Genomic DNA, 23916 nt, shown 5'->3' with positions numbered 1-23916 from the left:
ACACACAAATACATGTTCTTTCACATACAGAAGCTTTAAAAGTTGATCTGACAATAGAATAGTGATTAATAGATGTTTGTGGCAGTGGGGTGGGAGTGTTGATAAAGGGTGATTGGAAACTGGGTCCTGAAACACAGTAAGATAGAAATAATTAACATCAATATTTTATACTACAATGGAGTAACTACATTTCATAATAACCTGTTTGTTGTTTTAAGAATAACCAGAAGAAACTGAATGTTCCAAATATACAATAATGATAAAGAAATGGGAATGCTAGCATGAGGTACAACCTTGGCCTCCTCTGGAACACAGTTTCTGTGTGCTGATTCTCAGGAAACACTTCCCAGAAATTTCACCTCAAACAATCTGGTTTCTTCTTCATCACAGATAATTCTTCAGTCCAAGATGATCATTATCAGTTGTCCCAGGAAAACCAAGGTTTCACTTTAGTGGTCCTGTCTCTTGCTATTCATAGTCAACTCCTCAGCTCCAGCTGACCAGACACCACAGATTCTTCACACAAATGGTTCAGTAGAGTCTTTACTTCCCTCCGAAACTTCACAAGCCTGGCCTCCATTGTCTGCTCTGCTCTTAACACGTATCCTTTAAGCCCCTACAGAACAGCCATCAGCCAGTGAGCTTGCGACACTCAATGACTTTTCTGGACCAACATTCCAAAGTCCTTCCACAACCCCCCTAAAACAACATGATTAGGTCTGTCATAGCAATACCCCATTATCCTGGTACCAATTTCTGTCTTAGTTAGGGTTTCTATTGCTATAAAACATCATGACCAAAAACAAGTTGGAGAAGAAAGGGTTTATTTGGTTTACACTTCCACATTACTGTTCATCCCTGAAGGAAGTCAATATAGGAACTCAAACAGGGCAGGAACCTGGAGGCTGATGCAGAGGTTGTGTGTATGGTGTGTGTGTGTGTGTGTGTGTGTGTGTGTGTGTGTGTGTGTGTGTGTGTGTGAATGGTGTATGTGTGTGCCCGCTTACTGCTTACTCTCCATGGCGTGTTTAGCCATTTTTTGTTTGTTCGTTTGTTTTGGTTTTTCAAGACAAGGTTTTTCTGTGTAACAGCCCTGGCTGTCTTGGAACTCACTCTGTAGCCTAGGCTGGCCTCAAAGGCACAGATCTCCACCTGCCTCTGTCTTCCTAGTGCAGGGGATTAAAGGCACATGCCACCACTGCCCAGCTAGTCTGTCTTTTTTTTTTTTTTTTAGACTCCAGAACCACTAGCCCAGGGACAGCACCAACCCCATAGGCTACCCCCTCTTCACCAATCCCTAAGTCAGAAAATGGTCTACAAGTCTGCTTACAGACCAATCTTACGGAAACATTTTCTCACTTGAGGGTTCCTCCTCTTAGATGGCTAGAGCTTGTATCAAGTAAACTAGCTAGCACAGTTCATATTTTAATTTAAAATTTATTGATCTTAGAGCACAGTATTTTATTCTGTAAACGTGATTTGGTTTTTATATAAACATAACTGAGGCCAGGCATGGTGCCGCACAGCTATCATTTCATCACTTGGGAGGCTGAGGCAAGTAGACTGCTGTCTTGGTTAGGGTTTCTATTGCTCTGACGGGACACCATTGACTACAGCAACTCTTATAAAGGAGAAGCATTTAATAGGGTGGCTTGCTTACAGTTCAGAGGTTTAGTCCATTATCATCATGGTGGGAAGTAAGGCAGCATGCAGGCAGACCTGGTGCTAGAACTGAGAGTCCTTACATCTTGATCCAAAGGCAACAGGAAGTGGTCTGAGACATTGGGCATGGCTTGAGCATATATGAGACCTCAAAGTCTGCCTCCACAGTGACACACTTCCTCCAACAAGGCTACAGTTACTCCAACCAAGCCATACCTCCTAATAATGCCACTCCCTTTGGGGGCCAACTCTTTCAAACCATCACAATGCTCTAAGTTTAAGTCTAGTATAGTCTACAAAATGAATTCAAGGGTAGTCTAGGCTACATGAGGCACTATCTAGAAAAAATAAGTCCATACTTCATTGTTTGGATGCATTTTAATAAGAGTAAAAATTTATGCTGAGATATTTACCAAATGTTCTCATTAAAAGTGGAAATATAATCTATTCAATTTCAAGAACTCTGATCTAGGCTCTAGAGAGGGAAAATCACCCTCTTACCCACCGTATTTAGCCTTCTTTGCTTGGAATGTTCATAGATAAAATTATCATAGGTAAAGGGGGAATGTACCAAGGAGGATCTGGGAGCATCCAGCCATTTGGCTTACACAGAAAGGGACATTAGCAGTTACAAAGCTACCATATTTAGTTCACTCCACAAGCAACAGGGCTTCCATCCAGGGATTCAGAGGCAAATTAAAAAAAAAAAAAAAAGGCCTTGGCTGTGAGGCTGAGCAATTATGCCCTCTCAGGGCCCCTCTGTACATAAATCTTGAAAACCTATGGAGCAAGAAGCAGCTGTGCAAGGACTCGGGATCTTGGTCTAAGTCACCTGCCCTTTTATAGTCAGATCTACTCTTGACCACTGTTGAGAATTACCGTTTGTTGCGAGGTTTACCCTACATGCATGAATAAGGGTCTTCCTACAATCTCACTGCTATTTAGTTCCTGGAGTCTATTTTCTTTTCTGTGTGCCAATTGTTCTTTCCAGGTCCTACACTCTCCTGACTCCAACAGTACCTGGGAAATGGTTTCTGCACCTCTCTCTCACCTTCGCAATGTCCTTCTTAAACCAGCGATGCCCCTCAAGTGCTCCAGTGCATCTACCTGACATTTTAGTTCCCCTCAGGAAGTGCTAAGTTAACACAAGTAAGCCTGATGGTGAGCCATGACTGTTTCCCAAAAAGTAAGAGTGTAGTAAAGTAACTGTAACTATGAAAAATCTAACTACCACACACCACTGATACTGATGCCTGCTATTACTATGTCCTGTAGGTGACACCTCCAGTGTCACTTGCTCATGAAGATGATTTGTATGCTTTTGCTCCTAAAAGTGAGGTCCTGCTCTATCTTACTTTCCTTACCTTTAAAATCAGTCACCTTGGATATCATCTTCCCATTTCATGTAACTGCTGAGAAGGCCTATGATGACCATTCTTTAGACACCAAGGTCTAGTGAAAGACAGTGTTTTAAGTTACTTGAGTTTTTGCTTTACTCCACTTTTTTTTTTAAATTTAAAAGCACTTCACATCTCACCTCACATGACAGATGACAGACACAGGATATATGTTTAGTAATTATTTTAATTAAAAAGTTTCTAGCAAGTATTGCCAATTATATTATTCTGGGTAGACAGGTGGATTTGAATAATAGTAACTTCTTATATGTATAAATACATGGGAGTTTGAAGGAATGTGCAAACTGCATGGTAGCTTACCATTCACATTTACAGTGTAGGGCTGTGTAAACATATAGGCTTGAAACTCGTTTCCATCGGCATCCAGCTGTCAGGCCTGGGACAAATCACTCTGTTTTCTTACTTTTTAATTACCTGGCTGCATGCAAACATATCTTGAGACAAATCATGCACTTTTAAGTATGAACTACTGTTAGGGGGTGACTTACTGACTACTGGCCCTCCATTACAGTAACACTCCTCTGTTTCATTAAGAGTCATTATTGTTTTTGCAAAAGGATTCTTATAAAGGATTCCTAAAGCCAGGGACTTGACTTTTAGGATAGGATATTATACAAAGATAGCTAACAGTTACAAGGTTTAATCAATAACTCAAAAGTAAAACAACTTAATTCTCAACAGAGTAATTCAACTACTCTGAATCAATTACTAGACAGTAATGATGCCAAGATTTTGTAAATATACAGACTGAGGAAGATGGGGTAAGAAAAACAAAAACAAATTCACAATGGCTTAGGTGATTTAAAATGCAAGTGGTAACTATGGTAACTTGGCAGTCAACGTTCACATAAATAAAGCTAAAAAAATTACTAAGAATAAAATTTCCCACAAGTTCAAAAAAATCAAAATTTGATATTTTATTTCAGAAGAATAGCTTGAAAAACATCACAAAGGATGTTATCCAAATTCTATGGCACAGCCCGATACTTAGGTTTTTCAGCCCAAACTTTAAGTCTTATTGCTTTAATAAAAGCAAAATGACTATTGCTAAGGCATCAAAATCTGAGGGACAACCGAGACAATATTTATAACAACAAGATGGGGGAGGGAGGGTGGGAGAGGGAGACAGAGAGAGACATGAGAGGAGACCGCAGCGCACAGTAAGATACAATGACTGGTATCCAATCTCGGGCACACTGTCTCCGTTAGCGTATCTGTAGGGTCTAGTTAACATGATTTCTGGAAGCTGGAGGATGAGGAAAACAATCTGAAAATGTGACCCGCTGACTCATCAAATAACCGGTTATTCATAGCCCTATGTTCATGTCTCAGAAATCTGCCACCCTGTGGCTGCTCTCAGTCTTGGATGGTTTATGCAGTGGTTAGATACATGTAAAGAGCATTATGCTTTCAGACATTATCCGTTTATCAGAAAAGACAATTGCCACAAATGCTGAAAGGGTTCAAATATTGTTTGTGGGAGCTGTCAACCAACAGGTCTGATTAGAAAGTGTCGTCATCTGAGTCATCACTCTTCGGTTTGGTAAGTCTTTCCAGCTCCTCTCCATCCTAAAATGAAACGTAGGAAATGAATAATTAGTTGAATTAGAAATGTTTCATTTTCAATAATTACTAAAGGAACGTCTTACTAAATATAGAAATCAAAGGTAACTGTGAATATCATCTGGTCAAATTAAAGAGTTGGAATGCTACAGTTAGAAGCACATGAGATAATCAAAAAGTAAAGGGGGGGGGCAGGAGAGACAGCTCAGTGCTTAAGAGCACTTATTGCTCTTGCAGAGGACCTGGGTTTGGTTCCCAGCACCCACACAATAGGCCACAACTATCTGTGGCTAACAATCATCTGCAACTCCAGCTCCTGAGGGATCTGACATCCTCTTCTTAACTCTGAGAGCAAAAGGCACACAAAACACACATGCAACCAAAGCACTCATAACACACACAATAATAAAAATCTAAGTAAAGCTTTAAAGTGAAGTGCATTTAACTCAGGCCAAGTGCACCACCTGCTGGCCGTGCAGGGAAGTGATTAAAGGACGGTGAATGACACAAAGAATTCTTAGTACCTAATAAGATTTTATTTTCCTTAAAATTAGGGCAAACGTCATTATCAGCCCTCCAGAAAGAATAGCGAACTTCCCCAAGTGTACACTCTTACTGACTCAGGGGTTTGGGACACATGGTCTATTTTTTTAAAATATAAAATCTATTGTATCAAACCCCAGAGATATAACACCTGGAGGTTTTCTATCAACCTACTAAACGACAGATTTTACTAAGAGTAAAATGCGCTCATGATGTGAAATAGTTCATCTTTGTGTTAATAAAAATTATAAATTCAGAATAACTACATGATTTACTTGAATATATTCTTGTACGACAAAGTTCTTGCTAAAAACCATTTCTTGGTGACATAAACAGATAACTACAGGGAGGATTAAGGTACTGGCTTTCCCAGTTCACACGACTGATCAATGTGAAAGATTACTTTCTTTTCCCCAGCCACTGTGCAGTGGGAAAAGCAAGGAACCAGGAGTCAGACCACGCAGCTCCATTATTATTCTTTTACCTACTGTCTATAAACCGGTTAGCTCACTCTAACCATACATCTAGGGGAGACGAGACAAGGAACAAGTACCTCTGCAGTCTGTGGTTCTATGTGATACAATTATACAGTTAACACACGAAGGCCTTGAGGCACCACGGTTTACACACCCTTGCCAGCTCCAGAAGTTCAGTGCATATGTATTAAGTCATACAGATCTATCACATTTTTCTGATAAACTGATGCTGATTCTTTCTTGAATATGTTTTAAATTTTAAGAATAGGAAGAAAGTGTATTTATACCAACTTACCCCACTGGAACGTTCCCAAAGACTGCCACTTAGATCTCGGATCCTTTCTTGCCTAGGTGCACATTCTAGATTTTGAGGCTTGCTAGCATTATAAATAAATATGGAGAGAAGAACTGTTGGGGCTTCTAGGAAAAAATCCAGGGAGGGCCTGAAATCAAACACCAGGACGGACACTGTTGTGATGATGACAGTTGTCACCTGGGCCATCAAGACATGGAACATGTTATCTAAGAATTTCAAGATAAAAGCCACTGAAAGGCCCTGGAAGGCAGTTACGAAAATAAGAGCTACTGAAAATGTATTGTGGCCATAAAAAAACCCACAGTTCTGAATCTGATCACGGTTACTGCTCTGAAGGACCAGGGTCATCCCATTAAAAACAATGCCAAAGAAGTAAAGCTTGCTGTTCTGTATGAAGATGCTCTCGGTGTGCTGTGCCCCCTCTTTCAGGATCTTCTCATTATAGATATTGGCCATTGAAGAAATAAAACACTGAACTATAATCAGAATGTGGCCCAAGCCCAAACGGATGTGACTAAAAACTCTGGCTGTGGTGTTCCAGTTGACTTCAGTGAAAGTCCACTCCTTGGCTGTACAATTGTCTCTCTGGGAGCATTCTCTTCTAAAATGAAGGCAGGAATTGGACGGGGTGAAGAAGGCATCGTGATGAAATCCATGTCCTGCCAAGTCATGCTGTGACGTTTTGGTACTGGCAGTCAGGGCGACGATAGACAAAAACAGAATCAGGAGGGAAGCCCACTGTATCCAGTTCAGATGCCGCCTATCCAAAGAGGGAGGAAACACGGTTTTACCACATCCTTTTTTCCCTCCCACCCTGTCTGTCCCCCTGTTAACTGTTCTACTGAAAATTCAGAAGCTTGAATACTTGGTTTGGTAAACTACACCCAGTTGCTAGTATTCCCTACAATTCAAGTGTAAACCTGACCTCTCCATTCACTTTCCAAATGCCATAGGGACATGCTTAGCTTTTCTTCCTACAGATCAGCTTTGGATGTGCAGGTGTAGCCCAGCCTCCTGTCTTCCATGGCTATCTTGGACCTATGGCACAGTGATTTTTTTATTGTGATAAACTGTAAATTCTGACAGAGGATCTTAGCTCAGCTTCCAAGAATCAGAAAAAGCAGTATGGATGAGCTTTAGTAATAAAGATAAATTTCCCCAAGGGATACTAGACCCTTCTCAAAGGACTTCATAACACATGAAATTTTTTATTTTTTTTTTTTCCCCCAAGACAGGGTTTCTCTGAGTAGCTTTTGTGCCTTTCCTGGATCTCGCTCTGTAGACCAGGCTGGCCTCGAACTCACAGAGATCCCCTTGGCTCTGCCTCCAGAGTGCTGGGATTAAAGGCGTGCGACACCACTGCCTGGCAACACATGAAATTTTTAAGGACATTAGCTCCTGAGTCAAAGGCCTAATAATAAGCCACCACACAGCAAAGTACTGGATGATAAGGAAAAGAGATTATACTTGGGTAGTATTTTGCTTAAAAAGCCCAACCAAGCTTTCCTTACTTGCTTTATCTGAGAGTAAAGTTGTAAAGCTATGTGCTGTTAATCTACTTGTCAATTTACTCAGTTCAAAGACATGTAATAAGCAGGCAACCTGGGCTGATAAAGATTTGATGCCCCTCCTGAGGGAGCTTACTTCACAATCAGGAGAGGGTCATGGTGCTAAATGATTGTAGAATTTGAGACACATGACCAGGCGGGTATACTGAAGAGGGGCACTTGCAGAGGCTAAGGCAGAGAAGCATCTATGCACAGGCAACAAAGAAGAAGCTGTAACTCTCTGGGGGTGGGGCAGTCTGTAGGGCCCCTGAAGAGAAATCCAAAACACTGAAGTCTAGAGATCAGGTGGTCAGGAGAAGACGGGAAAAACCAAGCAAAAGCAGAAGTATAAACGTGAGAACTGGAAGTGGTAAGAGTGTTATCACTAAAGCATACAGAGCACCTAGGACAGAGCAGGCAATGCCTACTCTTAGGGAAAGAGATAAGTGAGAGGTAAATGATTTCCCTGCTCATAAGTTTATGAAAAAAATAGAAAGAGATTTGTTTTACAGCTTTGTGTACCTTCTTCCTCCTAGACAGCTACAACTTTTAAGACCTATTCTAAATTCTCAGGACATACGTGGAAAATGAGTCTGCCTGCAATTCTACTTCACTTTCTCACACTGCTAAATGCCCACACTAGCTCAGGAAGCAGCACGTCTGTATATCACGCCTTCTCATGTATAATCTTCACATAACTAGATTTAGATCTCAGTGACGGAGTTAGCAATAGCCCTATGACATGAGCAGCAAGAAAACTGCTGAAGGTGCAGGTGTATACATTAAGCAGTAGAAAGTAATGGCTGAAAAGAAAAAAAATACAAACACAGAGAATATCTAATTTATAAAAATAATTTTGTAATGAATTACTGTACATGACAAATGAAGAAATTTTACAGCTTTCAGAAGTTTTCAATAATAACATCTACAGATTTTCTGCTAATATTGTGAAGAAAAGAATCTAAAGAAAAGCCGGGCGGTGGTGGCACACGCCTTTAATCCCAGCACTCGGGAGGCAGAGGCAGGCGGATCTCTGTGAGTTCGAGGCCAGCCTGGGCTACCAAGTGAGTTCCAGGAAAGGCGCAAAGCTACACAGAGAAACCCTGTCTCGAAAAAACAGAAAAAAAAAAAAAAAAGAATCTAAAGGAAAAGAATTTAAATAAAGACAAAGTAGCCACTGCAAGTAATTATTGATTCAAAGCTAATGTTGTAGGGAAAATAAAAATGACTAAGAATTTGGCTAATCATGGGATATTTCCAGAAAAAGAATATGATGTTTCCTGAACTACTCAGCTGAGCATCTGTGCATAGATGACTTGACTCCACATGGCTAGTTCACTGCTCAGTTGGTGCAACAGCGGCAGCTCACTGAGCAGGCCTTGCAGGACAGTACAGCTGGATGGCTCAGAACGTCTCCTCCCATAAAAATTATTCATGTTTTAGGTGTGTGTTTTTACAAAGTGACCTCTTTGGTGTCTTATGTAGCTTAATCTTACATAAATTATAAATGATAAATGATAAAAAAAGACCACTGGTTTTGTTTAAAATCTTTCTTTTACTACATTTATTTGTGTGTCTGTGCACACATGAATGTGTGTGCATGTCCAAAAGCACATGTAAAGGTCAGGGTACAACTTGCAGAAATGGTTCTCTCCTTCCACCATGTGGGTCCTGAGGACTGAACTCAGTTCACCTATCTTTACAGTCATTACTTTAACCCAGAAAGCCATTTGCCAACCCAAAGTTTTAAACTGTCCACTGTGTGAGGAACATGACAGAATCTCTTGCTCTGTTTGCCTTATGCTCTACGTCAGTGGTTCTCAACCTTCCTAATGCTGTGACCCTTTAATACAGTTCCTCATGTTGTGATGACCCCCAACCATAAAATACTTGTTGCTACTTCATAACTGTAATTTTGTTACTCTTATGAATCGTAATACAACACTCCCTTGAAAGGATCGTTCAACCTCGAGGGGGTCGCGACTCACAGGTTGAGAACTGCTGTTCTCTGAGCATTACCCAATGCCCCTTGTTTCTATGCTGTGTGTGACTTCCGGCCAGTCACTCAGCACTTGTCTGCTCTGATGGACTGTCGAGGTATCACAATGCTTGCACCAAAGTTACCCTTATTTTACTTAATAGCCCCAAAGTGCAAAGGAAGTGTGTGATAATAAGTTTAACTTTCAAAAATGCTATAAAAGTATTTCCTCTAAGTGAAAAAAATTCAGCTTAACAGGGAAAGGAAAAAAAAATATGTCAAGGTTGCCACGATCTCTTGAGAAAAAAAAAATCTGTCCATGAAGTTCAAAAAAAATGAAAACTGTTCTAATTTTACTGTTACATCTCACACTATAAAAGTTATGGTGATAAGTGTGGTTAAGTATTTAGTTGAAATGAATAGAATCGTGTGTGTGTGTGTGTGTGTGTGTGTGTGTGTGTGTGTGTGTGTGTGTGTGTGTGTAGAGAAAAAAACCCCAGCAATATTCAGTGTTCAGCACTACTCAAGAATCCAGTTTGGGTACTGACATATTCCTCATCTATAAGGGGAACTACTGTATTTCCACTGAGCCAAGTTCCATATCCAGAGTCATAACTATGGATTTGAATAAGATTGACCATGTGCAGACTACATTATTTCTAAGCAACATAAAATAGAAATATTTTTACACTGTATCAGACAGGATAAGTAATTTAAAACTATTTGTATAACATTACATTATTTTAGGCAGCATAAGTAATCTAAAGCACTTGGGAAAATGTGGCAGGTTACATGGGAACACTACACCATTTAAGGAACTCGAACATAACTTTTGGCATTCTAGAACTAATCCTATGGATTCTTAGGGATAACTATACATAATTTGCTATTATTAGCTTCCCTATTAAATGAGCAATTAGGTTAAATTGTGTCAGGTAAGGACAGTTCTATTGTGTTTCTTACTGTATTTGGTGATAGTACACCAATACATAGAAGAAAACAATGAAAAGATTAACCTAAATGCTTTCTCAAGCTCATAAAGATTTGTTTTGGAGCAAATGATTGTATTACTGAGTAATATCTTATTTTTCTGCTAGTTCTAACTGTACTTAACTTTATAACTTCTAGGACATCCACCCTTAGGGTTTTTTTTTTGGTGTATATGTGTGGGGAGTTTCTCTGTGTAGCTCTGGCTGTCCTAGAGCTTGTTCTGTAGACCAGGTTGGCCTTGAATTCAGAGATCCACCTGCATCTGCCTTCTAAATGCTGGGATTAAAGGCATGTGCTACCACACCCTGCTGATTTAAGAGTTTTTTTTTTTTAATGATCTTTTCCTACAACTTTTTCTTTAATGAAAATGGAGGAATCTTATAGTTAGTAGATAAAATATTACTGATCAGTTTTATTCTTTTCCCTAAAATCTCAATCTCCAAGTAGTGCTACTTCCCAGAGACAAACAAACACAACTATACAACTATGCTAAGGTAAGAATAAACCAGTGAGGGTGGCTTTGAGCCATAATGTCTGCCATCAGTTTCTACTGTGAACTAGTGGCCACACTTCAACAGAATAAATCTGTGCAGTGGGATAGCTCAGTCCCCTGACAACCTGAGTGATTATGGGACCTCACAGCAGGAGACAAATGTTTCCTGAGAGTTGTCCTCTGATTTCTACATGAGTTCCATAGCACTACATATGGACATCTGTCATACCCATCTCTCTCTCTCTCTCTCTCTCTCTCTCTCTCTCTCTCTCTCTCTCTCTCTCTCTCTCTCACACACACACACACACACACACACACACACACACACACACACACACACACAAATAATTAGGTTTACAGACGGTTTTGCAGAAAAGATACAAAGTTCTATGAGTGTATTCAGCAGTAGTCTTACTGCAACTTCTGGAGGGTAATTGAGAGCACTGGCAATGGCCTGTAATGTCTGCAGGATGTTCTCATTTGCTTCTATGCTATGATAAACACTGAAACCAAAAGCAGCTTGGGGAGGAAAGGGTTTTTTTTGGCTTACATAATCATAGTTCCTCACCCAGGGGAAGTCCAGGCAGGAACTCAGGCAGGGCAGGAAACTAGAACCAGGAACTAGAGAGATCAGGGAGGGAGGCTGCTTACTGGTTTGTTCTCCATAGCTTGCTTAGCCTGCTTTCTTCTACCATCCAGGACCACCTGCCAAGGAGTAGCATTCCTGGCAGTGAGCTGGGCCTCCCATCCCCACATTAATCATTAATTAAGAAAATGCCCCCAAATACTTGCCTCCAGGCAATCTGATGGAGGCATTTTCTCAAACAGAGGTTTCTCTCCCCAGATAACTCTAGCTTGTGTCAAGTGGACAAAAACCAAATTGGGGGGCGGGGTAATCACTGGCCAACAACTCAAAAGAGATAACCTATTTCTGTCACTTGCCTTTTCGATAGCATGGACAGTGGGGGTACTGTCACAATGTAGAGTAACCCTATCTAGACTCATACACACTTGTCTAGAGGTCTGTATTTCAGGAAGCTTCTACAGTAGTTTCTATGAGTGACTCTCTTGAAAGGTCTTTGGTGTTCATTATCCCACCCATAGTCACTCCTCTAACGAACGGGTCCTCCAAGTCTCCACCTACTCAGCCCTTTCTGTTCCATTATTCATCTTTAACTCTGTGTTCATTCTCTTTTTCCTTGAGCCCCCTTCATCCCCTCCCCAAGGCTCTGTGCTAGTTCCTGACCGCTAGGCAAGCTTTATACTAGCTAGCTTCCGTAGTACTTGGAGGTGTCATGCATGCTATCAGAGAAAGAAAAGTAATCATCAACCTTACCCAGCTGTGAACCCTGAGAAATACGGTTAACTACCAGCTTGGCAACACATGCTCACTGATACAACAGTGGCACAAATGTCACAGGGGTGACCAACCTCTTCTGCTTGGATTTAAGGCCCATTCCACAAGTTAAAACCCATACCTGGTACTGTTATCAGTGCCAAGAACCTGTGGCTAGACTGCTCATAGGCCTTAGAGGAGAACCTACTACTATTATTCAGTGGAATATATACTGTTCAGTGGACATATTACTAAACTGACTCCTAATGATATATTATTACACCCAGAGATTATTGTATCTCTTAACCCTCATTAGAGGAGTGGTTTTTTTTTTTTTTTTTTTTGCACTATATGGTGATTAACAGAAAGACCCACAAGTGGTCAAAGTAGAGAAGAAGGGATTGTCTGTGGAATGCTCAGCTCTAATGTGATACTTGTATCACACTCCCTCCTCCCAAGGCTGATGGGGAAGAGGTGGCAGAAAGAACGTAAGATCCAGAGGTGGTGAATAATTTCAAGGAAACAGTGTCTTCTGGACACAGCAGGGCAACTGCACATACAAACTCACAGCAATTGTGACAGTTTACACAAGATCTATACAAGTTCAAGCCAGAAAAAAATTCCAGCACGGAGTGGGCAGGTGGGCACAAAATCCCATCCATACATAAGGAACTGTTAGTAAGTGAGAGCTGCTAGAGAGGGAGAATGAATTAGGACTCTTTAAGGGTGTAGCTCCTGGTAGATTGGGTGTGGCTAGTAATCCTAGCACTTGGGAAGTTGAAGCAGGGAAATTATGAATTCAAGTCTATTCTGGGTTACAAAGTAAGACCTTGTCACAGAACAAACATCTTTCAAAAACACTAAAAATTAAAACACCAATAAATGTCTTACTTTTGAAAAGTTCAAGACATCTTGTATACCTGATGGGAGAGGATTTAAACAGCCGCTAGAGTTGCTCTCTACATTGGATAAACAAGGTGTCTAATACACAAGGCTAATGAGAAATCAAATCTTGGCCTAGAGGTTCTGAGGGCTCAGCATTCTGGGTAAATTCTCTAAAGCCAGACTGGCCCATTTTAAAGGATGATATATGCTTCCACAGTGAATTACTTACTTCAGCACTATCCTGAATAGAAGAGCTGTTGTGATAATGCTAAAATTCGAGAAGATAACAGCCATGGCCTAGAAAGAAAAAGAAGATAGAATTACGATTCGAGCAAAGCACTGACCTCAGAACCTCCCAGCTTGCTAGTTCACCTGACACAAGAAGCCTTTTAGTCACAAAGCGGAGGGGTTATTAGGGCAGCTGTTTCACTGGGGGATTAAATTCCATTTTTATTGCTTGTTAAATTTAAGCAGATATGATCAAGTTATCGTCAGGATTTGACAATATATGTTTAATTTTTGCCTTATATGCAGTTTATGCCTGTACAAATGACCTTGTATTTAGAAATACAAATTCTAAAGGTTTAGGTTTAGAAATAAGTTACCATGCTTATGAAGCACACACTTTTTTTTTTTCTTACAGCTATCACAGCACTTTATAGACTTCTTAAAAATTATTTTTGTGTGTGGTTTTGGGAAGCAAGTAAGAGCTGTGCACATGAGACAAGCACTTTACCACGACCCCCTTATAGCTATTCAATATTGGCTTTATGGGCAAAAAGAAGGGAACATGTTAGGCCTATTTGTAGGGTGTGGTAGTTTGAATGTAATTGGTGCCCATAATTTCATAGGAAGTGGCACTATTAGGAGGTACAGCTTTGTTGGAGTGGGTATGGCCTTGTTGAAGGAAGTGTGTCATTGTGGGGTCAGGCTTGGAGGTTGCCTATGCTCAGGATACTGCTCAGTGTCTCAGTCGACTTCCTGTTGCCTGCAAGATGTAGGACTCTCAGCTACTACTCCAGTACAATGTCTGCCTGCACACAACCATGCTTCCTGTAATGATGATAATGGACTGAACCTCTGAAACTATAGGTGAGCCACCCCAATTAAATGTTTCCTTTATAAGAGTTGCCATGGTCATGGTGTCTTTTCAGAGCAATAAAAATCTTAACTAAGACATATGGTAAGAAAACATAGGCACATCTTTAAGCATTTTTGTTACTTTAGAAACTGAATCAGTTTTCTACTTGAAATGACATGACCTGAAACATAATTCACATTAGATAGTCCTCTGAATTGATCTGAATTACTCTAAACATTTAGAAATGTATTACCTATACTTTATAGTGGTTTGTTTTTGTGACTGCAGTTATAGTTTGGTTTAAATTGAACACAACACACACACACACACACACACACACACACACACACACACACACACACACATATATGTATCGCTCAGAATACATGAAGTTCTACCATTGTTTCCTATACTGGATCTGGCAATACTAATATTTTTTTCACAACAATCAAATGATACAGTTCATCTTTGTTTATTTCTTGCTATCACTTTAGGGTGGATACACAGAGGAACCAGGTGTGCTGCTGTCTGGCTGTGGTTTTAGCACTAGGAAGGCTAACACAGGAGGATCTTGAGCTCCTGTGTTGCCTGAGACATAGCAGAACCCTGCACCAAGAAATAAAAACAAAAAAACAAAAAAAAACAACTGAGACTATCAAGTCTTATACGATCACCAATAACAGCAAACACAGCTACAACATAGTTAAAGATAAAAGTGAGATTGAGTTAAACGAGTAGTAATTCTAAGAATCTAATGTTTTACTATTGAATTTTCTAATAAGAATTAGACACACAATCATGTATGTTTACTGGTCATAAAAAGTAATAATTTACTACATATACATAATGTATAATGATTGAATCAGGGTAATCAACATTTCTATCTTTCCAGTCATGGATTATTTGTCTGTGTGGGAGACTGGGTGGATTTTCTCAGTGTACCTCACTATAAGACAGATGCTTGTGAGCCTCAGGTTAGGAGCAGAGGAAGGGATGCTAACGAATGTGGCTGGTAAGAGTAGGGGAACAGCAGCCCTGAGAGATGGCATTAAGAGCGGCATAAATGCACATAACTCATCAGTCTGGCTGATTTGACAGATTCTGAACATACTTCCCATGTTAATACTAGAGAATAAATCTAACCATAATTCTTTGTCCTAAAACTTCTATGCACCTTTATTTAATTCCTTAAGTAGAACGAGGCAAGATATACATAAATAAATCTTATAATCTGTTTCATAATATTTGTGGTTGCAGCTGATCAAGACCCAAGCAATAAATAGGGAAGAAGAAGGAAGTTACAATTTTGCTTAATACAAGTAAGTAAGAAAGGGTATAAATGTACAGCTAGTCTGTTGGTTTCCAATAAAATAGAAGTAATATTTATTATTGAATGTGAATCACCATGCTGTTGTGATAGGAATTATCATATCTGAAAAAGTGGGAAGAATTTAGGAGAAGGCATGTTCCATGAACGGCAGCCTTACTTACTATATTACGAATCACAAAGCTGACAGGAACACATGCAGAAGGTCAGTTGGGTTAGGCGCCTGCCTTTGAGCTGGGTTAGCATTTTTTCTTTATTTCACAGGTAGAATAATTGAAACCGAGAGCAGACAGGGCCTTGCAGATCTATAGATCATCACAGGTGAGAAAGTGCCAGGCTCTTGATTCCTACTGTGTTCTACTGCTCCCTCCTTTTTACCCGATCCTAAAGCAGATCTGGGAGGTTTCACATAAAGGACCAGTGCCAATAAAAACACTATTTATAATTAAAGTGTTTAATTTTACTACTTTTTAAAAACTTAAACCACAACATAGGCAATAAAAGCCCTCAACCTAAAAAATATTGGGAAGGGAGCAGTGGAGCTCAAACTGACTACAGTAAAAGTAGAAAACAGATATTTTTTTTTTTTTTTGAGTGAGGGTCTCTGTATAGCCTTAGCTGTCCTGGAACTCACTATGTAGATCAGATTGGCCTCAAAGTTTCAGAGCTCTGTCTACCTCTGCCTCCAGAGTGCAAGAATTAAAGGCATGAGTCACAACCTAAGCAGAAGACAGACTTTTAATTGTGATTATCAATGTCTTCCAAAATTGTATCAGAGGTGAATTCCTAGTATTATCAGTTGATTTCTATAGTTCCACACTCTTAAGGAATCTGTAGATAAGATTAACATAAAAAGGGGCCAAAAAAATGGCTCAGTGGGTAAAGGTGCTTAGAGCCAAGTCCAATGACCTGAGTTTGATCTTGGAACAATATAGTGGAAGGAGAGAACCAACATCCACAAGCTGTTCTCTGACTTCCACTTTTGTGCTATGGCACATGTGTACATATATACATACACAAACACATACCTAAGTGTAAGAAAAATGTCATATAGTAAATATGGATATAATACATACATATAGCAAATGGATAAACTACATTAAAACAGATAGAGCAAAGAGAGATCCATCAACTGCAGTGTTTTTTGAATTAATACAAGAGGTCTGAATGGAGGTCTTGAACGGTCATCAAATAGCTCAAACTAAAGGTAGACTGATCATTCACACAAATCAGGGTGGTTTCTGAGTCCCTGTTCTTGGGAGCAACTCCCCCCAGTAGCCAGCATAGGAATCATTAACAATGTGAAGATCTGACACAGTCCAGATGATTCTAGAAACTGTCAGGAAGGCCAGTGGAAAATGAGAAAAAAGAAGGTCAGTTTGGGGACTCATCTCTTTGTGTCTTCTCAATGGCACTTCCTCTGTTACACTTGTACTTACAGGCTGAAGATAGGAGAGGACATAGAAGACAATCAAGTTATCCAGGAAGTAGAGAAAGGCAGGAATGGACCACTTCATGAAACTTGAGAATTCCTTCCAGGAAGTACATCTCAAATGTCTACTTTGATGATCATCTGAAGAAAGAAGTATACGAATCATGCAAAGCAATAAACAAATCATCTATACTGGGAATGCTTGTGTTTTCATTGAAACTACACTAAACTTTATTATTAGTACAATTCTATAAAATGGGCTTTATTAAATTGCTAAATGATTACAGGCCTACAGAAGTAAAACATAATATGGCATTTATTAGTATCTCTTTCTTTTCCCACCTGTGTATCAATGAGCAACCCACCAGACCCTTAGCAAAACAGAATCATAATTCCTACTAACTCAGAGTAGAAGGATCACTCAAGGTGACTCCAGACAGACTTGTGTTTTTACTTCTCTGCATGTACAACCAAGAGAATAGGTAAGAGTAAGCAGAAAAGAATAATGAAGTTTTTACACTTTCATTCTCCCCTCAAGGGGGATCAGAGAAGGGAAGTAATAAGTAAAAATTTATATGCCTGGATTATAAGATGGCTACTTTTACTAATCCTGGTTTTAGTGATTATTCCAGCTCTGCCTTCCAAAGACTTAGGAAGGCATACTGCAACAGAGATAAAATGCAAAGGAAGAAAAAAAGAAAGAAAGGAAGGAAGAAGGAAAGAAAGACAGTTTAAATTTAAGCCCTTCAAGCAATGCACGAGTTTCATGAAATTATGAAATGTACTCAACTACCTAGAAACTCATCACAGACTAAAGCAATTTGGTAAGAAGACTTCCTGTATAAGGACTTTAAGGCTCTAAGAGCTTTTTTTTTTTTTTAACCTCACATAAGAAGAGTAAAAAGATAGTGTCAAAACCCGTAACTGGGAAACTTAGATGGAAAATTAATAAAAATCCACTGAATAAAACCAAACCAGGGACAAGTGATAAGGCAGAACAATTGACAGGACACTGGGAAACAAAATAGAAAATCTAGTTCCTCTCCTAATACAACTCTGCATAACATTTTCTTTGATCCTGCTTCCCTACCTATAAAACACACTTGTGCTTGGACTAGACTAAATGGTATAAACTTTACGCCAGTTCCAATGCTTTTTTGATAGCGTGACTTAACAAATACACAATATCTTGATAATTACCTTTCTTTATAACACAGAGTGACACAAGTATACAGAGAATCAGCTTCATCAGCTCTGAGCACACATTCACAGTAGTAGGGAGATAGTCATACTTGTTCTCTGAAATGTAACAGGAAAATTCAAACTAGCAAGTTTATTTTGCATGTTTTTACATGTAATTAATAATTTCTAAATTTAAAAATCAAACTTAAGACTCATTATATTAAATGTCCTCTGGCTAGCACAGCTTTTCTCAATCTGAGTAAATATGGTGGGAGGCTAAGAACAAGGACAAAGGAAGCTCCATGGGAGAGAGGCAGAGACTGACTTCGAAACAGGTAACTACCATTCAGCATCTGACTCATCAAAAGTTATGAATTTATCAGATGAATTAGTACTCAGCTTATGATTCATCAAACCTGACTTGTTTGTCTTACAAAAATCAAGGTATACCTTGCCTAGGGCACTTCTTTACCTCAGAATTTTCCAAACTGGTTCATATCATAGTGTACACAGGAACAATGTCTGGTTCCCCTGCTCCTGGCATAAATGGTAAACTGGGGTAGAAAAAAGCTATCTGGCAAAGGACTGCTAATTTTAGGACTGAGAGGAAGTAACTGTGGGTCACCCACACCCATTAATGAATTATATAATACAGCCTAGGTATTAGGTCAACTGAATTAAGAATGAGGCACACCTTGGTCTTAGTTATTACCTGTCTTTTCTAAACGCTTATCAACAGCTTGCTTTATCAAAGTGACAAGGACAAATAGAAACTTTATTAACTACTACTTTGCAAACATTTGGTTGCTTCTCTTAGTCATATTAAAATTTGGCAAACACTGGGGTTGAGTGGCTGCCAACTTAACCATCTTTCTCCAGGATACTTTCTTCCTCTTTTCTGAAGATTCCCTTAACAGTCAACATATGCCAAACTGACTACTTCTCTGATTCTAGGCACAATCTATCAAACCATTTGACAAACTGTATTACAATTATTTATTGTGCTTATGTCATATTCTTAGAATGGAAATGTCTTATGACAAAAAGACCGGTTTTGGTGACTTTCTTATACCTGACATTTAATAAATATTCACAAGTATTTGCTTATTCAACTATGCTCACCACTCAAAGCCTAGTTCATCTATCTCCTCCATTTTCTTAGTACTAAAGTTAGCTTAAATCACACTGCTACTCTCAAAGATGTTTTTCATAATCTTTATCATGACATACACACCAATCACCCAAAATGTGACTTAAGGAAATGGGTGGGGACTGGGCCTCTGGTCACACTCCTGGAGAATTATCTAGATTACATTAGCTTCTGAGCATGCCCATGAGAGATTATGTAGATTAGATTAATTGAGGTGGCAAGACTGACTTTAACTGTGGGCAACAGCATTTCATGGGCTGAGGTCTCAGACCAAATCAGGTGAAAGTGAGTTGAGTGTGACCTTTTTTTTTTTAAATTTTTAAATATTTTTCCTTTATATTATGTGAATAGGTGTTTTGTCTGCATGCATGTTCATCTTGACACCATAGAGGCCAGTAGAAGGTTTCATATGTCATGCTAAATTGCTGGGGCTAACGTTCTAGAGTCTGGGAGAATAAGAGTTTATTTGAAGGATTATAGGCAGAAGAATATAGTGGGAGAAGTCTAGTTGGGAGAGTAGTGATATTTGGGTTGGGGGAGCCCATTTCAACTCCCGGGTCTGCAGGTAGTCAGTTCTGAGTTGCCATGTAGATACTGGGAATGGAACCTACATCCGCTTAAAAGAACAGCCAGTGCTCTTTACTGCTGAGCCAGAATCTCTTTAGCCCAAAGCATATTTTATCTCATTTCGCTTGATGCCTGTGGATGCCATGTAACTGCTACAAGCTTCTGCTGCCATGATCTCCCTGGCATGATGAACTGTACTCTCCAACAGGAAGCCAAAATAAACCTTCCCTTCCTTAACCTGCTTTGCTCAAGTATTTTTGTCAGAGTTACGAGGAAAGAAAGTGAAAAGAAAGCTATATTAAAACTTAGCCTAGGGCCTGAAAGATAAATATTAACTGAAGTTAAAATTTACATTCACATGTAGGCTCTCCAAGTAGACCACTAAAAGTCATGATGTCATGATTTTACAGCTGTCAATAGTTAAGAAACAACCAATACAGTTTTGTGGAATTAAATATTTGCATAAACCCTTACATTAAGTAATAGATTCCTTGAATGTATATGTACCAAGCTTTTAATTTTTACTATCCCATTGACAAAATAATTATACTGACTCACAGATACCAAGAAATTAAACAAATATATTGTATTTCCAAATAAGCTATAATTGTACATTTTGCTAGAGATCCAGAAATACTTGTTGGGTGAAATAATAATCAGATGTTATGATACACTGTGTTTTATTTTGCGCTTGAAAGATCCAAATTTCATTCACAAGGACACTTTGTTAAAGTGCTAAGGAACATGAGGCCAAAGTATAAACATGAAACACACTTTATCGTTCACAAAGCATTGTACTTTAAAAGGTATTATGTACAATTTATTCCTAAGGACACCACGGACAAGTGATTAAAAGTACCCCATGCACATCCACATCTTAACTCACCTTCATTGGCAGAATATTTTACCAGCAAGATGCGACTTGAACTTAAAGCAATGAATATAACACCTAGCAGGAGTGTGTACAGCACTGGTGGGCCTAACCCCGGACGCCTGAAGCATTTTCTTTCCATTCCACTGGTTTTTAATTTTCTCAAAAAGAACACTTTCATGAGCAACCCTGTTGGCAGACCTAGGGATTAAACACAATGCAAACACTATAGACGGTGCCTAACAGAAAAGGAAACCTGTGGATGTCTGGCCACGACTAAATCAGAACCAAGGAAGCTGAGGGGAACCGAGGAAACTCAAAGGAAACGGTCGATAATGACAAAATCTTATCAGAGGGGGTGTTCTCGAGACAGATAGGGGGTGTCCGGATTGGAAATAAGTTAGGAAGTGAGTAACTGACAGTTTGGGGCTGCAGGAAAGTAGTTTATTTGTAATAACTGTGCTCCAGAAGGAAAGAATTTTGGAATCGCTTTTGGGGTGGGGTGGGGTGGGGTGGGGTTTCCTCACGGTAAACCAGCAGCTCTTCCTTCAGCGGAGAAAAAGAGCGTCCTGGGGATGATTCTTTTACAGTAACGATCACAGTGCAAAGAGCTGAAACACGGCTACGGACTTGTTCTGAACCAGGACAGGGACGGAGGGCGAAGCTCAGGTCCGTGAGCCTAAGTGGCCAGGCTTTGGGGGACAGCTGGACACGAAAACTCCAGGCAGGGTCAATACTTGCCCGAAGGACACCAGTAGGAGGGACACATGGGAGCCATGGAGGACCGACGACCAAAGCCCCAGCTAGGGACCGGCAGCTGGGCGCAAGCGAACAGAAGAAAGCCAATGGGTCAGCAGCACACCCACCACCACGGCCAGGCTTCCCTCGCTGCCAGGGCAACCCTCCCACACATGCGCAATAGGACTCGCAGGCGGCGCCCCGGCCCCTCGCCCGCTCCAGCAAATGCCGCCCTCGGCCCGCGGGGCGCGGTTACCTCAGTGGCTCAGGGAAGGTTCTAGCGGAAGAACGGACATCATAGAGCTGAGACGGTGACTGCCTCGCTCCGTCGCAGCAGCAGGCGGCTTCCGGGGCCCATTGGGGGGGGCTGAACTATGTATGAGCCGGGAACCAAGGCGAGAAAACAAACAAAAGCAAAAACAAAAACAAAAACAAAACCACCCTACTCCCGCCGGCCTCCAGGGCAGGCGCCCAAGCGGAGCCCCTGCCGGCAGGGGCGAGCGGCCTTGGCGCCCATTGCGCACGCGCGCTCACTCGGGCGCTTCCGGGGGGCGGGCCGGAGTGAGGAGCAGCCGGTGGGCCCCGCCCCCTTCTCCCCCCCCCCCCCCCCGCGGCCCTTCTTGTTGTCACGTGTCGCGGGAGACTCGAGTCACGTGAGGCCCAGGTGGCGCCGGCGGCGGCGGCGCTGTGGGGAGGGAGTGAAAAAGAGGAAGGGGGAAGCCGGAAGGGGTGTCCGGGGGAGCTGAGGTGGGGGGGACACGAAAGGCAGCTTCGGGGGGCTGCGCGCGCACCGGCTCCTGGTTCCGCGGGGCTGGGCCTCGGGTCTCCCGCCGGCCCGGTGACAGCTGGGCCCGGCCGCCGCCTGGCGCCGCCCCTCCCCCGCCCCGGCGCTGCGGGTGCCGCCTGCGGGGCTCGATGCCAGTCGGCCACGTCCGGGGCAGGTTTTTGAGTCCCCCGACCCGGATCGCGACTGTCTTTCCCCCTCCCTGCCCCATCGCTGCTCCAGCCCCAGGATGCAGAATGTGATCAACACGGTGAAGGGAAAGGCTCTGGAAGTGGCCGAGTACCTGACCCCGGTCCTCAAGGTAAGCGGGGCGGGTTCTGCACTGAGCGTCCCAGCCCGGGTCCCCAGCGTGGACCGGTGGGGAGAGACGGTGGAGGGAGGGGCGGAACTCGCCGCCGTGGGCTGCTGCCCCTTTGCCCTGGGCTTCTGGGCCGGTCCCAAGGTTTGATGGCTCCCCGGCTTCCACTGGTGCCTGCGGCTTCCACTGGTGCCTGCCGTCTCCACCGGTCATTCCTCGTTTGCGTTGGAGTGCGAGAAGAGGTGGTGTGGAGCAGAGATAGGAACACTGAATCCTGACATCCATAGTCTTTTTAAACAGGTATCTGGGTTGCGATGTCAGCTTGGTGGCTAACGGCGTGCCACTTTTTCTTCCAAGTTTCATAGGAAGTTTTGATTACCCCGTGATCTGGATTTCTTTTGGTGTCAGAGGAACGTAGTAAATTGTAACACGTTAGTAACTCAGAGCAGAACTAGGCGAAACTTCTGGTTTCCCAAGCTTTGAGAGTAGCCGCAACTGACTATTAATCTTGGATTTGAATCATCCTACGGCAGCAGTTCACCTAGATGTGTGTGTGTGTGTATAGACTGGAAACAGCATAACTTTTTCAGATGAAAGTTGTGAGACGTCATCTTTCAAAAGTAAATTTCCAGAGCTGCGTTCCAGGTTTCCTTACAACTTCTAGGATACATCTTTTTTGTTTGATCTTGATTTTGCCTTGGCGAAAAGCAAGCAGTAATTATAAACGAGTGGCAGATATTTGCTTAGTTTTTGTTTTCGTTCTGTATTTAGCTTTCTGTAAGAATTTTAATAATCTTACTGCAAGCAAGAAATATGCAGACAGGCGGAGCAAACTGATCTCTTTATCTTCTCTTTTCAGTCCTTATTTCTAAGACACCTTTGAAAATGATACCTTTTTGGATCAAGTAAAAAAAAGTCTGCAACACTTGTAAATGAGAACCTTAACTCTTGTTTACATGTTTATTCTGAAAGTCATTTTAGTTAAGATTACTCATCTATTTAGAAATTGAAAATAATTTCGACATTGAAATCAAATGCTTCTATTGCACGTTATAATGTTTTCAGAATATCGTATTGCCTAGGTAGACAGTATTCTAATAGTCTACCATTTAGTCAACTTTTAGTTTAAGGGAGAGATGAACAAAACACTTCCCAATTAAATATAAAATGACTATCTTGTAGACCCCCGTGGATTTTATTGCACTTGTGATGTAGAACTGTTTTGAGGAATTCTTTGTTCTCTTCACCAGTCTGAAAGGAATATTAGGAGATCAGTATG

The 23916-nt window shown here is 41.1% G+C and overlaps 2 protein-coding genes across 3 annotated transcripts in view; one reads left to right on the top strand and one right to left on the bottom strand.

Moving 5' to 3' along the window:
• Window positions 1-3228: 3228 nt before the first annotated feature.
• Window positions 3229-22099, bottom strand: Slc35a5 (solute carrier family 35 member A5). The gene is made up of 7 exons (XM_028872067.2): window positions 21812-22099; window positions 20833-21018; window positions 18248-18346; window positions 17055-17188; window positions 13437-13504; window positions 5958-6738; window positions 3229-4649 (listed from the first exon to the last, which is right to left on the bottom strand). The coding sequence occupies exons 2-7, from the start codon at window positions 20996-20998 to the stop codon at window positions 4584-4586; spliced, it is 1314 nt and encodes a 437-aa protein (XP_028727900.1). The 5' UTR covers window positions 20999-21018; window positions 21812-22099; the 3' UTR covers window positions 3229-4583.
• A 234-nt stretch (window positions 22100-22333) lies between these two features.
• Window positions 22334-23916, top strand: part of Atg3 (autophagy related 3) — a 28028-nt gene continuing 26445 nt past the window's right edge. The window contains exon 1 of one of the 2 annotated variants that reach the window (XM_037209739.1): window positions 22334-22640. In XM_037209739.1, coding sequence (XP_037065634.1) covers window positions 22569-22640 — 72 coding nt within the window. In that variant the 5' untranslated portion in view covers window positions 22334-22568. The remainder of the gene's footprint in view (window positions 22641-23916) is intronic. The other variant, XM_028872066.2, reaches the window with a different exon arrangement.

This window comes from Peromyscus leucopus, chromosome 12 (genome assembly GCF_004664715.2).
Source record: "Peromyscus leucopus breed LL Stock chromosome 12, UCI_PerLeu_2.1, whole genome shotgun sequence".
NCBI classification, from domain to species: domain Eukaryota; kingdom Metazoa; phylum Chordata; class Mammalia; order Rodentia; family Cricetidae; genus Peromyscus; species Peromyscus leucopus.
The sequence above is the reverse complement of the archived record's forward strand: the minus strand, read 5'-3'. Positions and strand labels throughout refer to the sequence as shown.

Coding starts and splice junctions, on each gene's coding strand:
- Slc35a5 (XM_028872067.2), bottom strand. CDS start 20,998: ATGAAAGTGTTCTTTTTGAGAAAATTAAAAACCAGTGGAATGGAAAGA. Junction 18,347..20,832: donor AAAATATTCTGCCAATGAAG/GTGAGTTAAGAT, acceptor GTTACATTTCAG/AGAACAAGTATGACTATCTC. Junction 13,505..17,054: donor TCCTCTCCTATCTTCAGCCT/GTAAGTACAAGT, acceptor TTTTCTTTCTAG/GCCATGGCTGTTATCTTCTC.